At 36.0% G+C, this 14,155-nt stretch overlaps 1 protein-coding gene across 3 annotated transcripts in view; it reads right to left on the reverse strand.

The window, feature by feature from the left end:
- The window catches only part of LOC150087202 (far upstream element-binding protein 1-like), a 241,664-nt gene extending 228,956 nt beyond the window's left edge, over positions 1-12,708 (reverse strand). For all 3 annotated transcript variants that reach the window (XM_090373028.1, XM_090373027.1, XM_090373026.1), the window contains exon 1: positions 12,580-12,708. In XM_090373028.1, the coding sequence (XP_090229154.1) occupies positions 12,580-12,681 (102 nt within the window). In that variant the 5' untranslated portion in view covers positions 12,682-12,708. The remainder of the gene's footprint in view (positions 1-12,579) is intronic.
- Positions 12,709-14,155: the final 1,447 nt, after the last annotated feature.

Below are 14,155 nucleotides of genomic sequence, written 5' to 3' on the forward strand. Positions count from 1 at the left end.
AAATAAGTCTGGATTGTTCAAACACTTGCATGGAGACATTTACTCACTTTTCAGAAAAAGTTTGACACAATATCCTCAAAAATAAACTTGAGCTCACACTGATAAACATGAGCTCTCAAGGTCAAGAAACAAATGACGGAGGCAGTATTGTCAACATGTTAAGATTTTGTCCAAATTCCCAGCATTTAATCCTAACTTAACACATTCAATAATACAATTTGTGAAAACAATGATATGGGAGAGGAAAAACCAATAACATTTCTGGAATCAGCATAAAAAAAAAACTTTGGTTAAAAACAGCTATTAGTTTACAAACATCGAAAACCGTGCACAGTAGTGTAAGCTATCAGTCCATGTTTCCTCCAAGCAGTTTTCTACCTCACCTGACTCTGCCTTGATGGCTCAGCAAATATTCTTGCACCCTTTTTTATAAGCAGTCTCTTGTTAGCAAGCACAAACCACCTCAAGAATTTTTCACCCTAACAAGTACAGGTCTGTACTTGTTAGGACAGCTGTCCATAAAATGGAGGATGGCTGTTCATAAAAATTTTTTTCATGAACCAAGGTCACTGGAGATATTCCAGTGATGAGTGCTGTACTGAATTACTTCCAAAAGTGTCTTCAATGTTATGTGTCCTTTACATGTACAGAGTGGGCAATAGATGGCTTTACGTTCCATATTATGCAAGAGAACAGCTTTCAAAAAGTGCCATTCCAGTGTAATGTGTAGTGAAAATTTTCTAAAAATTCTACTGGTATCTCAGCAGTAGTATCATAGCAATTGGAAAAAATACAACAATTATTTCTTTATTTTTATCACATAGGCCAGCAATTCCCAAACTGGGGTCCATAGACCAGTTTCAGGGGGGTCTGCAAAACAACCCTCTAGAACTGGTCAAATTATCCGTTCTATGAATAGCAAACTGATGATAAATAAAGTTATTATTATACATTTATGTAAAAATAAGAATAAAGTTGAGTTGTTTTAAATATAAAACTTTGAATTTTCCTTTCAGAAAACCCAGTGTTCTCACACACACACTCAAAGAGAGAGAGAGAGAGAGAGAGAGAGAGAGAGAGAGAGAGAGAGAGAGAGAGAGAACCAAGAAACGGATGTCAGAGGAACTAATTAGACATGTGACACAGAAGAAAATGAATGGGATACATATAAATTAACATGTGACACAGAAGCCTATGATAGATATAAGCTGGTCTGTAACCAAGTTACAAAGGAGGTTAGGCAGGTGAAGGCAGATAACGAGAAATCTTTGGCAAAGGATGCAAAGAAAAACAGCAAAGAGTTTTTTACTTAGGTAAACTCTAGAAGGAAGGGGATGAATCAGATTGATCCACTTGATATCGATGGTTCAACTGTTGATGATCCTGCTCAGGTAGCTAACAAACTAAATGAATATTTTGCATCAATGTTCACACATTAGGAGTTATTCAGCGAGGGGAATACCAGAGGTGTATTCAACTCTGGCGGAAAGCTAGAGTATCTTGTAATAACTGAGAGTAAAGTGGAGGAGAAATTGTTGAAGATAAACACAAGAAAGCCACCTGGGGTGGATGGAATCTATCCAGTTATATTAAAGGAGGTGGCAAAGGAAGTAAGCAAACTCTTAGCCATAATTATAAGAGCTTCCCTGGACTCAGGGGAGGTACCCATGGACTTGAGATGTGCAAATGTGACCCCAATCCACAAAGGAGGATCAAAGGGGAAGACAGGTAATTACAGATTTGTTTAACTTCTGTTCCAGGGGAAATTAATGGAGGCACTGGTTAAAGAAGCATTGCAGGATCATCTGGACAAGACTTCCGTTACAGCTGGGACAGAGCATGGGTTTGTTAAGAGGAAGTCTTGTCTGACTAATTTTATTGGATACTATGATGTAGTCACAAAGGAACTGGATGCAAAGAATAACTTTGTTATCATATATTTGGATCTTAGAAAAGACTTTGATACTGTTGCACACGGAAGACTGCTGCACAAATTGGAGCAGTGTGGCATTGGAGGCAAATTGCTGCTTTGGATAAACGGATGGTTGAGTGGGAGAAAACAGAGTGGTAATCAATGGACACAGCTCTTCGTGGACTAATATTATTAGCGGAGTCCCTCAGGGTTCAGTGTTGGGTCCATTGTTGTTTTCTGTATTTATAAATGATATTGATGATAGTATATCAGGCTTAATGTCCAAGTTTGCAGATGATACAAAGGTTGGCAGGGGTGTTAATGACAGTACACTGCTGCAACGGGATCTAGAAAAGATGAGCTGAGAGGTGGCAAATGAAGTTTAACATTGACAAATATAGTATTGGAGGCTTGAAGTGGTGAAACCCATGTTTAGTCCCTAGAGTAAAGTTTCCAGCACCCCCCCTCCCCCCATACTTCTCCTTCAACCCATGCACGGCACTAAGTACTATAGGTTTTGATACCTTTCGTATTTGGGGTTTTCATAAAAAAAAAAAAGTACTACATATGGGAAGCAGTAATCCCAGAGTAAAATATCAACTCTGTGGTAACACACTGACAGTGGTAGAGAATGAAAGGACCTGGGGGTAATTGTGCAGGCAGATATGAAATTTTCTAAGCAGTGCAGACGGTCTGCAAGAGTAGCTCATGGTGTCTTGTCAATGATATACAGGAATTTTTCTAGCAGGGATAAGGAGGTGATTATCCTCTTGTATAAGGCAATGGTCAGGCCACACCTCGAGTACTGTATACAGGTCTGAGGGCCTCATTTTAAGAAGGATGTAGAGTAGAAAAGAATAGCGAAAGCTTAAAAAAGGATGTAGAGCTGTTGGCAACAAGATTAGTGAATGGAACGAAGGATTGCTCGTACAAAGAAAGGCTTAAGTTTTGCAAATTACCGTGTCTGGAGACTAGGCACCTGCGAGGTGATCTAATTGAGGTGTATAAAGCCTTGAATCCCAGAGGAAGAATCCCATCCAATGCAGATGGGATTCTTCCTCTTGCTCAGAATAATCGCCTGAGAAGGCATAAATTCAAATTTAGGAAAGATGGTTGTAGGAGAGATGTGCAGAAGTTTGCCTTTAGCCAGCAGGTGGTTGATTGGTAGAACAAACTTCCATCTGTTGTAGAAGTTGATTGCTTAAATAGATTCAAGGCAGAACTTGACAAACATTTGGAGCGAGTGGATGGGTGAAATGAGGGATGGTTTGTTTTTTTTTTTTTTTTTGTTTTTTTTTTGGATGATGCTATAAGCTTCATCCAAAAAAAAAAGATGAAATAAGCTTGCTTTCTTACATCATGTGCCTTTGCCAATGCTAAGGTATATCAGATCAGATTAATGCCATCAATCATAGATTAAACATTACAGTCTGTAATCTAATCACTACTGTAACAGTGTAGTTGGTACCATATAGGTATTCAATGTGTGTAAAACTTTAGCATAGAAGTATCAGACAGGGCCATTGGGCCAAAAGCACCTAAGATTGCCTATGCTGTTTTTTGCTTCATTATACTCTAGAAATAAACATAATCAGCAATAAAATAAAAATATAAATAAAATAATGATTGTGTGAATAATTATTGATAATTGGATATATTGAAGGACACTTTTTCAAGGGCTAACCCCATTCAATATATCCCATCAATACTTAGCAAAGCTGTTTCTGATTGTTATTTGACTGTTTAACTAGGTCCAAAAAAATACACATTAAGTCAATCTATATTTAAATTTAACAGCAAACAGGCAAGATAACAGCTAGCCCGACAGATAGCTTTGAAACAAATAATACTAAAAATAATACAGAAATTGAAAAATAATACATAAATTTATACATGTATAAAAGAAAGCTTATGCTGACATAAGGAGAAAGGAGGTAAGGACAAGTAAAGTAATAGCACTGCAATTTCCCTTGAATTACTCTATTAGAGTAATTCAAGGGAAATATACCGGGAGCGTAACAGCATAATAGGTTGAATTATTTTAATTATTATAAAATTCATACAAATGGTAATTTTTATTTAAATATCTCATTTATTTCCATATTTCCTTAAAACAATCAATTTATTATTCTATATTTCTTTATCATAATCCAGTCTTGTCCATCACATACCTTCCATTAACACCTTACAGTTATACCAGGATTCCTTACTAAAAGGGTTGGGTTGTTACACTCCCGGTATATCCTAAGTACCATTATTAGAAGCTATTTTCTTTGCTTTTCACTTTTTACTTCAAAACTCTAAATTTTTATACCTCAAGATCTATTAGAGTAATTCGAGGGAAATCGAGGTATGATCACTTTACTTGTTCTTACCTCCTTTCTCCTTATGTCAGCATAAGTTTTCTTTTATGCTGACATAAGGAGATAGGTATAAATTTAAATAAACACCATAACTCAAATGAAAATTATGGTTGGCACTCATTTTCTGTATTATTTTCAGCATTATTTGTTTCAAAGCTATCTGTCAGGCTAGCTGTTATCTTGCCTGTTGCTGTTAAATTTAAATATAGATTGCCTTAATTTTAATGCCTTAATGTTTATTATTTAAATATAGATTGCCTTAATGCCTTAATGTTTATTATTTGGACCTAGTTAAACAGGCAGATAACAATCAGAAACAGACAGCCTTGCTAAGTATTGATGGGATATATTGAATGGAGTTAGCCCTCTAAAAAGTGTCATTCAATGTATCCAATTATCAATAATTAGCTACACAATCATTATTTTATCTATATTTTTATTTATATTTTATTGCTAATTATGTTTATTTCTAGGGTATAATGAAGCAAAAACAGCATCTTGCATAGGCTATCTTAGTCTTTCTGGGTTCTTTTGGCCCAATGGCTCTTCTAGTACTTTTATGCTAATGTGTTAACACACACTGAATACCTATATAGTACCAATTACACTCTTCGGTAGTAATTATATATATGGGGGGGGGGTCTGCAAACATGTTTTCATTTTTGAAGGGATCCGTAGATCTCAGTAGTTTGGGAACTACTGACATATGCTATCTTTATATTGTAGCTAAATTATTAGATATTGTTTGTTGCAATGGATTGATTGGAAATGAATGAGCAACATGGCAGATGAACAGAAAAAATGTTTTAGGTTTGTGCACAATCACTGCTTTTTAAGGAGCTTGAATTGTTACTACTGTATTTGTTTATTATATTAATCACATGTTATGTCAATTGTCATTGAAATCCAGAAGAAATAAGTATACTAAAAATGCTGAAAGCTCTGTTTAATTTAATATGCCGTCAACTAGATTATGTTGTCTACTATGATCTGTTTAATCACAGAATACAAAATATGTTCCATTTAAATTTTTTATTGAAATCCAAAACCAAATCCAAATAGGAAAGTGCCTCTGTTTCTGCAGTAATCAGACCTTCGGCAATAAGGGCTGAAAGGAACAGACTGTGAAATATTAAATAATTTAGCAGCAGAAAGGATACAATTGTAGCCAGGATGCTATTCTTGTCACTGTCTATTGTTTGGGATTTTTGCTAGTATCATGCTCCACAAGCCATTTAAACTATACTTGTAACAATTCCAAACAATAGATAATATAATATAATAATTTTCAAAATAAGAAAGCCTTGTTGCTGTTTCATTTACTAATAACATAATATAAAGGAGGTGTTTATTCCATTGTACAAAGCAATGGTTAGGCCACATCTTAAGTACTAATGTATAGGTCTGGATGCCTCATTTTAGAACGTATATGTATTTAGAAAGTATCTGTTCGAACAGATGTAGAGAAGAGCAACAAGATCACCAAGGCTTCAGTTCTGCCAAATATAGTCTGGAGACTAGGCACCTGCAAGGACTGATTGAGGTGATTACAGCCTTGAACAGATTCAGTAAGCTCAATGCTAATGACATTCTTCCCCTAGCTCACACTACATGAGGGGACAATAAATTCAAATTGAGGAAGGATGGTTGCAGGACAAATGTAAAAGTTTGCCTTCAAGGGAGCAAGGGTCGTTATTTTTCTTCACTTTGGTGACAAAAAATAATGACCTGCTCTTAAAGCTTTACCAGCTTGGTTAAAATGCAGTTAAGCCTATGGTCTGATAATAAACGGGTAACTATGTGACTTGCTGTTTGTGTCGTCGAGGTGGCAAAGGTGCTTAGCTTGATTGGTAGGTCATTGTTTTTCATCACTGTACGTATGTTATGTGTTTATTATTCACATTTTTACCATGTGACCATTTGTTCTCTTTAGTGTTCTATAGATCATTTTGATGGTTTGTTAGTTGGAAGATATCGAGGCCAACATCGGTGTTTATCCTCAGAGTGGGAAAGATAAGTAGGCAAGTTTCTTTTCATTTCCTTTTTTTTTTAATGTTAATATAAATCACAGGTTTTCTGGTGCCAAAAAGTTGGGTGTTGCTTTTATTTCAGGTCATTTTGTGAATTCTACTGTTCTGAAATTGCCAGTTTTCTGGTATTTGGTGGTTTTTTTTTTTTTTTTTATTATAGCTTGTTCCATTACTTTCCCTATTGGAGAGGAAAGCGGCATGTGGGATGTGGTTTATTTTTGTCAATAACTGTTTGGCCACTCCTCCCTGCCTTCGGCAAAGGTAAGTCACAGTTTCACATTTAGTCATCAGGCATAACTGCATTTTTTTTTACCTCTTTTAGAAAGATCTATTGAGCCATCCTAAATTTCATTAAAATTAGGCCAACGTTATCCAGCAATTATTCATTCTTTTCCCCATACATAAGGTATACAATATGCCATATCCATATAGGATATATTGTAGCCAAAACATTGCAATGTTATGTTTGTTGCTGTGAGCTTATAAGGAACGAATGTTCCTTATAAGCTCACAGTTATCAGTTTGCTGAATATATAAATCCTGAAACTATCACTATTTGCTTATTACAGGGGTCAGAAACTTGCGGCTCGCAAGCCGCATGCAGCTCTTTGCACATGTAACTGCGGCTCTTAACTTTTAGCCCACATGAAGCACAATCTGAAATGGAGTTAGAGGACTTAAAAATCAAGGACATGTGGAGTGCAAGACTAAAATTAAAATGCCTTAAAACAAATTGAGAATGTGGAGAGGCAAAAGGCTGCCCTTGCAATTCTACACAAATGGACACTGATAGATGGGTTGAAAAAGCAAGACCAAATTGTGTTCAATGCATACGTATATAAATTTGAAAATATTTGCTTTTGGACTCCTCAGTTTTTAGTTCGACGAATTTCTGTAGGCAAATATTTTTGAACATGAACTATATTAAACATAATTCAAGAAACCATCTGAACAATACAAGTCTCTCAGCATGTTTAAAGATGAAAATTACAGAATACTTGCCAGATGTTGAGAGACTCACTTGAGAAGTTCAGCAGCAAAAGTCACATTAATTCATACCGAATTGGATGTTTATGTTTTTTTCAGTATTAATAAATAATATTTCAAAAAATATATTTTTTAAAATACCTTCCATTCTATTCCATTTCTTAAAAAACTCACCCACACCTCCCCCAGCTTGAGCTGAGGTGCAGCTCTTCGGATTCTCTTTTTTCAATTAGATCAAAAATGGCTCTTCACTCAAAAAAAAAGGTTGCCGACCCCTGGCTTAAACACAACATAAATGCTAAATACATATTAAGCTTCAATTGCTATTGTTTAATTTATAAAATTCCATCTTAAAATACATATTGCATATCATGCACCACGATTACAAAATGTTACAAAACGTGAAGAATATTTCATTGGGAGGTACATGCAATGATGCAAAAAAATTAAATTAGGAACCCCAGGATTGTTGGGATATGGCAATGAACTTTTAATTCATTTACTTTAGGTAAACTTAACATTCAAATAATTCTTATATAATCCACAATAAACAATAACTACATTTGAGAAGTAAAGAAAGGCAAAAGTGTGAAGCAGAAAAAAAAAAAACACTGCATTACCACTGGTCAAAAATAGATTTGATATTCTTACTATCACTGCAGCAAATATCCTTACATGAATGTAAAGATATTCACTGTGCATTATGAAAAGTTTTCTGTCACACATGTAACTCATCTTGCAGCTAGTTTTGGAGGAAGAACAACATTAGCATTAGTAGAGGCATTTGATGCAAGAAAGCAAGCTTATGCAGCATCAGCCAAAAAAAAAAAAAAAATAAATAAATAAAAAATAAACCACTTCCACTTCACCCCTCTGTTCGTTCGAAATACCTGTCCAGCTGAGCCTTAAACTTATTTAGGCTATCAACGTCCACGACAAGGGATGCAAGTCTATTCCACCAACCAACCACCCGCTGACTAAAGGCAAATTTCCGCACGTCTATCCTACATCTGTCTTTTCTCAATTTGAATTTATGCCCTCTCAGGTGATTATTCTGAGCAAGAGGAAGAAACCCATCAGCATTGAGCATGCTCAAACCATTCAAGGCTTTATACACCTCTATCAGATCACCTCGCTGGTGCCTAGTCTCCAGACACTGTAATTTGCAAAACTTAAGCCTTTCTTCGTAAGAGCACCCCTTTGTTCCATTCACTAATCTTGTTGCCCTTCTCTGTACTCGTTCCAGCATCTCTACATCCTTCTTGAAATGAGGCCTCCAGACCTGTATACAGTACTCTAGGTGTGGCCTGACCATTGCCTTATACAAGGGAATAATCACCTCCTTATCCCTGCTAAAAAAATTCCTATATATCATCGACAATACACCATGAGCTATTCTTGCAGCCCGTTTGCACTGCTCAGAAAACTTGATATCTGCCTGCACAACCACCCCCAGGTCCCTTTCATTCTCTACCACTGTCAGTGTAGTACCACAGAGTTGATACGTTGCTCTGGGGTTGCTGTTTCCCATATGTAGTACTTTACATTTGTCAATGTTAAACTTCATTTGCCACCTCTCAGCCCATCTGCTCAACCTTTCCAGATCCTGTTGCAGTAGCATAGTGTCAGTAGTGTCCTTGACAACGCTGCCAACCTTCGTATCGTCTGCAAACTTGGACATTAAGCTTGATATACCATCATCAATATCATTTATAAATACAGAAAACAATAATGGACCCAATACTGAATCCTGAGGGACTCCACTAATAACATTAGTCCATGATGAGCAGTGTCCATTGATTACCACTCTCTGTCTTCTCCCCCTCAACCACCCCTTTATCCATAGCAGCAATTTGCCTCCAATGCCACACTGCTCCAATTTGTGCAGCAGTCTGCCATGTGCAACAGTATCAAAAGCCTTTCTAAGATCCAAGTATATAATATCAAAGTTATTGCCTGCATCCAGTTCTTTTGTCACTACATCATAGTATCCAATCAAATTGGTCAGGCAAGACTTCCCCTTAACAAAACAATGCTGTGTGAGCCATAACTGAAGTTTTGTCTAGATGATACTGCAGTGCTTCTTTAACCAGTGCCTCCATTAATTTTCCAGGAACAGAAGTTAAACTAACAGGTCTATAATTACTTGTCGCCCTTTGATCCTCCTTTGTGAATTGGGGTCACATTTGCACATCTCCAGTTCATGGGTACTTCCCCTGAGTCCAAGGAAGCTCTCATAATTATGGCCAAGGGTTTGCTTACTTCCTTTGCTGCCTCCTTTAATATAACTGGATAGATCCCATCCACCCCAGGTGCCTTTCTTGTATTTATCAACAAGAGTTGTGTAAAGGTGGTAAACCAAAATACAAATAAAAATACAAAATTGTTACTGTAAATCAGTTATAATTTACTTGAAAATATGCAAACTGTGCCATAAAAAAGAAGGCATTCCAAGAAAGGCCTTGTTGTAAAATAAATAGTACATCAAAAAATTAATTCCCAATGCCCAAGTAGACAATGGCATGCAGCCAAACCCTAATACAATAATAATTTTAAATTCATTATGGCATACCAAGGCCATCTAACCAAATTTGTTATTTACCTATCTTCAAAGTGAGCTGAAGAGATAGTTCACTAACTTTTTCACATGCTCACTTAGGGTTACCAGACATCCTCGTTTCTGAGGATATCTAATTTTAAGGGCATCCTCGCGGATTTTACAGTTACATCCCAGTGTTTTTGTAATTTAAAAAAAAAATCATTTCATCATAAAAGGAATTTTCATTAACATTCTCTGCATTGCACCTTTCCCAAAATTACACGAGTGGACTGTATCATCATTATTTGTCTAACTGAAAATCGATGATAGTAGATTATTTGACCAATTTATGAATTTTACGCAATTTGTTTCTGAGAAAAAGAAAGATGCTAATTGAAAAGACTGATGAAAGTGGGCTGAATATTTTAATCAATGCAAAAGTTTCAAGGTATGTTCCGAGATTTTAAAAACTGTTCAACATACATTTTCTATTATTGACCAACGGGAACGTAGCGCATGAATTTTCCTTAATTAACAATCAATGAGCAACATCAGAAATAAAAACTGTGATAGTATTTTTTGTTGGTTACTTATAATTTGAAAACAGATTATAAAACATTTTATAATTACTTCTTACTGAAAACGGCTATAACGATTAATATGTATTGTCATTTGTAAGTAATAAATATAATTTTTAAAATTTGCTCATTTCTTCCTTGTTTTTGAAACTAAAAATGTCTTAGTTTTTTTCCTATTTTGCACTAGCTTTTGAATTCTAGATCTGGTAACCCTATGCTCACTACATTCTCATATAATGGAAGAAAATTTGCAAATGTGATTATCACAAACCACTGTTCTATGCTATAAACCAGTCTGTGCAGAACAATGTAAAAAATAAGATAATGGTCTGCTGAACACGTAAATCGAAACAACTAAAACATGATCACACCATAGAAGGAAATGAGTCAAAGTGAGTATTATTCTCAGTCACTGAGGTTGCTTCTTCATGCAATGAAAAACAGAGCATGCCATGGCATTAAGATGGTGTTTCTCAACTGGTCCTCTGCGGGTACTCATCACTTGCGATTTATAATTATGAATAAATTTTTATATAATTTATTTACAAATATTGTCTTATTTAGTTAAATTTCACTGTTTCTATGCTAAATGTAATACATTGTGTGTGTGTGTGTGTGTGTGTGTGTGTGTGTGTGTTACACATACATGCATACAAAAACAAATATTTGTTCTGGTGCTCCACAGTATACAAGTTGAGAAACACTGTTAAGGAGTCACCTTATGAGTTATGACGGTTATTTGGTTTTTTTTTTTAGGAGCATTAGCAACTAAGGCCATATTGCTCCGGGATATGTGGTGGTATGAGTTATGAAGGGTTGGTTGGCTGTGCTAGTTCAAGTATACCACTTAATGTGTTTCCCACATTAACCAGTGATCTAAAAAACATTATCAATGTAAATTGATAGTGTTGAAGATAAAAATAATTCAGAAAATTTACAATACAGGCAACTTATGTCCCTCGTACTGCTGACATTTCAGACACCACATGAGTTTTCAGAATGTGGACTATTTCTGAAAATTATCCAAGAAACATTAAAATGCTGCAGTTGAATGCAATTCAAATACTTATGATAACATTAAGCATCACAAGCAAAGAAAATGAAGTTGGCATTATGGACTGACTTATCTGAGGACTGAATGAAGAATTTTGTTGTCTGGGGGCCAAGTGCAGGAATGCTTTCTCTCAGTTCTTCACCAAATATCAATGCAATATTTGTAAGCTTTTCTGTTTCTTCTAAAGATGTAGCATCCAAAGAAATTAGCTTACCTTGGCAGTGGTTATACGTAGCCTGACTGATCTGCCGAAATATAACTTAAGTCACTGATTTTGAATTAGTGGTTATTTATATCTTATACCCTGTGCCCTTAGTATTGTTATGTGCTGCTTTTTTGTCCATTTATATTATTGTTCTCTTTATATATCTGAGAGGGGTTAGCAATCTAACTGATACTGTTCCATATGTCAGGTCAAGTACTGTTCACCGTTTCTCACCACAACATTTGGAAAGTTTTCCAATTCCAAAAAGTAATCAAAGATTACCGCCTCGGCTAGGTGAATACTATCAATAAAAGTGTGATTAAGTCTAAAAACATTAAGAGGAAGTGTACCAATTCGGGCACAAGGGACGAAACCAAACATGAGGCGACCTAAATTTAAATTATAATCAACCTATCAATTATTCCAACACGTGTATAATTATCTCAGTTACAGAAAATGCCGATACGCTGTATAATTATTAAATAAATACCACCTGAAGGAATATTTTATTTTCCACATACATTCAGTCTTATCTAATTTATTTATTTACTAAATTTAAAAAAAAAAAAAACATCCGTTTAAAACGTGTAATTACAACAGTAATGTCGAAACCCGCTGCGACGTTCCGTACGAATTACTAAAAATACAAAACAGCACAATTTCTTTGTTTTCACAAACACGCACAACTGGGTATAAATAGAAGCATACGAGAGTCCATAACCTAATTTCGCTTTCAATGGGAAGAAATTTCATTTTTAAAATGAAACACCGCAAAGCGCGCACCATTACGTTATTTCCTTTGTTAGTGATACCGGCCCCAAACTTCACAGTATGAGGTGAAGGTTGCCTTTAATACTAAAAAAAAATTAAAGAATGATAATAAAAATAATAATAAATGAATTCATCCATACCTGCCGAGCTCTCTGTACAGCATCCGCAAAAGCAGAACTTGGTTCGTAACCACTGGAAGAATTAGATTGACGAGTAGGTGACACAACTGTAAAATCCGACATAGTGCAACTCTCAAGATGGCGAACAATACTAACTTCTGCATTCACGTGATAGTTTTGGACATACGGGTCTTCGTATACATTGTAACATTGCAATCAATGATCCAAAATCTTTAGCAATGCGAATAAAATCAGCAGAAAGCTAAACTCAAACAAGTATATGTACAGTAAATTAAGACAATTTTAAATTATATAATACAACTGGTAAAATGAATCAATATTATAGTGCTCTTTATCAAAAGATCAACATTGGAAAGTTAATAATGTATCCAAATCAGCCAAAGTAGCCAATGCGGATCACTGGGGCCCACTGCCCTCCTGTCCAAAACAAAAAAATTTAATTGAGTAAAAATGTGAATTTTTTAGTTATATTTATGATAGAATTGACTAGGTCTAGGAACAATAATTTTTTTTTTACAGTAAGCATGTTTATTGTGAGCTAGCTACACAGCACAAGCGAAACTGCAGTGAATAGAGGTAGTAGTAGTAGTAGCGGTACTACTACCATGTTGGGTCTGATTCATTGCTGCAGTCTTATCTAGATGATCTTGCAATGCATCTTTAACCAGTGACTCCAATATTTTACCCGGAACAGAAGTTAAACTAACTGGTCGGTAATTACCCGTGTCACCGTTCGATCCGCCTTTGTGAATTGGGGATACATTTTCATTTGTGATGCAACAAAGCAAGTGCATGAGCTTATGCAGCATCAGGCAAAAATAAAAAATAAAAAAATCACACCATTCCCTCCAAATGCCTGTCCAGTTCCTCCTTAAATTTATTCAAACTATCAACTTCCACAACGACAGATGGAAGTTTGTTCCAGCAATTAACCACCCGATGGCTAACGGCAAATTTCCGCACATCATCTATTCTACATCTATTCTTTCTTAATTTGAATTTATGCCCCCTTAGGTTGGTAATCTGAACAAGTGGAAGGATCCCATCAGAATTCAGCGTACTCAACGCATTCAAAGCCTTATACACCTCAATCAGATCACCGCACAGGTGCTTAGTCTCCAGCCACTGCAATTTGCAGGACTTGGTAAGCCTCCCTTCGTAAGAGTATCCCTTCATTCCCCTCACCAATCTTGTTGCCCTTCTGTACACGCTCAAGCAAATCTACATCCTTTCCAGACCTGCACGCAGTACTCAAGGCGTGGCCTGACCATTCCCTTATACGGAGGGGCAATCACCTGCTAGCAAAATTCCTATATATCATTGACAAAACCCCATGACCTGCCCTGGCAGCCTGTCTGCATTGCTCAGAAAACTTCATATCTGACTGCACAATTACTCCCATATCTTTTTCATTTTCTACCACCTTAAGTGTAGTACCACACAGTTGGTACGTTTCTTTGGGGTTACTTCTACCCATATACAGTACTTTGCATTTGTCAAGGTTAAAATTCAGTGTCCAGTTCTTAGCCCATCTGCCCAAATTATCTAGATCCTGTTCCAGCAGCACACTGCCATT

This window comes from Mastigoproctus giganteus, chromosome 4 (assembly GCF_048544385.1).
Source record: "Mastigoproctus giganteus isolate SK-2022 chromosome 4, ASM4854438v1, whole genome shotgun sequence".
Taxonomy (NCBI): domain Eukaryota; kingdom Metazoa; phylum Arthropoda; class Arachnida; order Uropygi; family Thelyphonidae; genus Mastigoproctus; species Mastigoproctus giganteus.